The sequence below is a fragment of the Aspergillus caelatus genome (genome assembly GCF_009193585.1).
Source record: "Aspergillus caelatus strain CBS 763.97 unplaced genomic scaffold BDV27scaffold_593, whole genome shotgun sequence".
Taxonomy (NCBI): Eukaryota; Fungi; Ascomycota; class Eurotiomycetes; order Eurotiales; family Aspergillaceae; genus Aspergillus; species Aspergillus caelatus.
Window position 1 is genome coordinate 1 of NW_022475856.1, and position 4,307 is coordinate 4,307.

At 45.9% G+C, this 4,307-nt stretch overlaps 1 protein-coding gene across 1 annotated transcript; it reads left to right on the forward strand.

The window, feature by feature from the left end:
• Positions 1–424: 424 nt before the first annotated feature.
• On the forward strand, positions 425–1,086 carry BDV27DRAFT_164838 (uncharacterized protein; the record flags this gene model as incomplete). The annotated part of the gene is made up of 2 exons (XM_032073771.1): positions 425–627; positions 699–1,086. The coding sequence occupies 2 exons, from the start codon at positions 425–427 to the stop codon at positions 1,084–1,086; spliced, it is 591 nt and encodes a 196-aa protein (XP_031920182.1).
• Positions 1,087–4,307: the final 3,221 nt, after the last annotated feature.

The window sequence follows — 4,307 nt, forward strand, 5'->3', positions numbered from 1 at the left end:
AAAAAAAAAAAAAAAGAGAGGCCAAGGAATGGGTTTTCAGCTTCGTCTTGTCCTAAAATGACGGTCTTACCAGTGTCTTGGAACACTCTGCCACAGAGCTAACGTCTCACTGCTCTGTCACTTTCTCCAAAGATTCCCCGAAATCCACACGGCTCCGGCAGTTACCGCTCGCATTTGGCATTTGGCCTTGAGAGAAAGATAACTTCTCTTACAATTCTAAATTTCCTCGGTGCTTCTACTTTGCCTCGGGACGGGTTATATCAGGTAGTACTAATGACCCAATCCTGTTAAGAGGGATGCCTGACGTGTGACTGACTCGTGTTATAGTTCAACCGATGATCAAGATGATTTCATAATACAAAGAATACCGGTAGCTTCACCTCCGGCTGCCGCTCATAAGCTTCTAGTGACTGGCTGGCCGTCCATGGCTCTGGGCAGTCTCATCTGGCCTGTGCTTCTATCTGCCCACCCAAAACGATTAAGTTTTGACGTCGTGAGGCAAGTCACTGCGAGTAAAGCAACCAAACAAAGGTCCCCGAAGAGCCTAGAGCCGAAAAATGGGGCGGAGACGATGGTCTCCCATTTTGGATCAACAACTAATTCGAATCACAATGTTGTGCATGCAGTGTGCTTCACTTTGGCCCCAAACTTTGGCAAGTCGTGATTGATAGTCTAAGTTGCACTAATTGACTTTTAAGACCTCTGCTGATCGCCGTTGCCCTTCTCCTTATTGTTTGCCCCCACCTTCCCTCATCTCTTGGTCCTGACAGTTGCCCTCTCGCAGGTCATAGCTGGATCTTTTCCCCGGAAGCAAGGCAGCAAGGCAGCTATGCCGCTGGAGACTTAGCAGAGCTCTTGTTTCCAGTTGTTCATCTCCAGTACAGAAAGTATTGGTCTCGGTGGTACATCGGCCCCTCGAATCAGATGAATCATCAACAGAGTGTGCTTGTCATCGACTTCTCTTTTGAGTGGCCCACGAGGGGATTCCGCTTGTCCATTCCGTCTTGGTTATGCATTGGAGTCGTGTTAGAGCGGAACCTGATCTATGTGTCTCGGCTACGTCATTGGGCATCAATCACAATGTAGGCAGTTCAACAAGGTTCGTAAGGTGATACCTTGTTCAAATCCCACTCCTCTTTTCCGGTAACAAAGGTTCGAGGAATCCAGAACAGATACACGTTCCAACATACTGGTGCTCCGATTAAAGATGGTTAGTACGGACTGTTAAAGCTACCTTACCGTCCATACCAAGTTTTCTTACTCAGGGAAGGGCAAATCCTTTGCGTTGAACATCGAAGGGAATGAATCAATGTCGACTTGCAAACGTAGCGATCTGCAAATTATACGACACAGCCCGAAACTATGCATAATGAGCAGCAACTAAACTCCTAGTCATACCGCATCAAGCACTCTGCCAGAAAAGTTTGGGGGTTACGGGTAAGGGTATATGTATATATGTCTGTGTGAGGAGAAGTGCGAGTAATGGTCAAGGATAGACAACGAGTGTGGGGGGGGGGGGGGGGGGGGGGGGGGGGGCATGCGTGTTGTCAAGTGAACAAGCTGATGCTGCATGTCTCATACAGCAACACTACATATAAAACACAGATTGACTCAAAGAAAGTATCGAGATCGCTTTGTCACAGGGAGCAAACCAACCGTATTGCCTCTCACCGCCAGTGGCCAGTGGCAGTCTTTTTTTCACTACTGAATCAACCCCAACAGCTGTTACCGCCCCTTTCCGAAACAAGAAAGAAAGAGTAAAGGGAAAGGGGAAAAAAGCAGAGAGGGCTTGGTACTCCTATGATTTCGAGGGCGAGTGACAGACCGATGAAGAAATCAAATGGTTCCCTGCAGCTACAGGAGAAGCATACAGCATACAATAGGCAACTGATTAAACAAAAAAGGCAGACATTGGGGGGGGGGGGGGGAATAATAATTAGAAAAATAAATAAAAATAAGACTAAGAGAAACTTACCAATAAAAAGACTTCCGAAAGTGAACAATGTCGGTAAGGATCAGTGAGCTCCATCTTCTGCAGTCGACCAGCAAATCACCTGCAGTGAGTTTGGGAAATACTTTGGCGATCTGTATGATGGAGACACACCATTGGCCAAAAGTCAGAAATCGTAATTTTGAGCGCCACAGACTGTACTTTAAGGGTTACGGAGTGTTGTTTCCTTCAGTTAGTGGCATAGTCTCAGTGCCCACCTACAGCCACCTAAACGACCAACATCATACATTTCGGTTTCGCGTGGATGCAGAGCGTTAGTGTTACAAGCTGCGGGCCTTCATTGGAGGCCGAAACCCCACGGAGAAAGGCGGTGTTCCTATGGACGACTTGGGGAATGATTAACGACACAAATAGCGGGTTCCCGAGCATCCTAAAGGGGAACTCAGTTTATTAGTGTCAGTAGATGAAATAGTTAACAACGGGCGATGGTAGATCGTGTGGGCCGGAGTGAGGATATGCGTGGTCTGGATTGACAGGTATCGCGGATGGGATTGTTGCGGGTCATCATGCTCTTTCCAGACCACATGGTCTGTCGTGCCATACACACGCTATCGTATCCTTTCATCGATAGGGAGATTGCTATATTAATTAGCGTAGATAGAAGATACACCGCGCGGCAGATGCTTAGAGAACGTTAGTAATATCATGCGCACCAGCTTCTTGGTTTTATTTCTTTTTTCTTTTATTTTTATTTTTATTTTTTTTTTTCTTTACCACTATTGCGGGAAGTGGAGTCGATACTTGGGTCATCTTTTTCGTATCCGCCATCTGCGAAAGAGAGAGAGCCCCGGAATTAGTTTCCGCCTGGTGCCGTGGTTTTTCTGGGAGTTGTTTGTTTGGTCTAGTTATAGATTACTGAACCTTGGTCTGTTGGAAACAAAAACGGAACAATATGAAGCAAAAGAGAACGAGGAATGGGGGGGCGATGGAGACGGAGGTGGTGTGAGCACTGAGTATGTGAGCGTACTCCGGAGTATACGCAGGTTGCATGAATTAGCACCAGTTCCACCCACAGGATGTATCGGCGCCTTGTTGCTCAGGCGGCTTTCCCAAGAATGCGGTTCGCGGCCTTATCCGCTTAAACTGTAATCACTCCGGAATCATATCACCTTTTTTTTTTTTTTTTCCTACGACAGACAGATGGATAAAAGATGAGTTCTTCCATCTTTCTCGAAGTTCTTATCAGACAGTAGCATGCAAAGATTATCTAATTATTCCACTTTCCTCACCAATCCGGTTGCATTGACTCTGTGTTGTATCTTTATTATCAGCGCTTGATCACCTCGTTGCATATAGAGATTTTAGTCATAGATTTGTATTGTTTTCTTTTTCTTTTTCTTTTTCTTTTTCCGCTTTCCCCTTTTCTCCTCTCTCTTGTGCCCCTGAGTCCCAGGTGCACGTCTTCGGCGCCGCTGTATGCGCCAGTTAATCCCACCCATAATTGACAGGTCCAATGGGTCTCGTGGCACTTAGGTTTAAATGGCGGATGGCACCCTAAAACTTTTCGATATTGAAATTTAGGGAGAACAAAAAGCACAAAGAAAAAAGAGAATACTATGGGCTCCACTATTTACTGAGAAAGCCCGTATGTGCTGTACATATTATAACATAGGGCCTAACCACTATATCTGATGCTAAACCTCGACCCCTATCCACTCAGTTGTGGATTCGATACGTGGTACACAGATAAACACACCCTTTCTAATTCAATAGTCCCAAGAAGTAATGAGAATATAAGAAGTTAGCAAAACAAGACCATTGTAGATAACGCTAATGCCCCAAGCCTTCCACGAGTGTCAGCATCCTCCTGCATCCCGGAGACCCACCGATGGTGTGCTGTCCCGAGGAACCCTTCAATGGGATTCTTAGATGCCCAGGTCAAACTTTGGTCTAAATCCTACGGCATGTACGGGATATGCATGCACTGTCATAGGTCACGCTTGCCTTCTGCCAACCTTGGAACGGGGGGAACTAAGGAAGACTTCCGGACTTTGCGCGGAACAACCACACTACATCCGATCTCTTAGATCCTGTATGCATGCTGCATCTGTTTACTTACACACAGATAACAATGCTATTATGGATGACTGGGAGTTTGCATTGCTATAATAGATAAATCTAGACCTGGGACATTTTTACGCGTTTCACTCGGCTACTCTCCGTATGGATTACGAAGCTAATTCCTCCCTCGTACCCGGCATACTGCATGTATAACATACCAGATGGACTGTTCCGTGCCGGCTCAAACTTTGTTTTTTTTTTTTTGGGTCATATAACCACATATGGAGCGATTTCT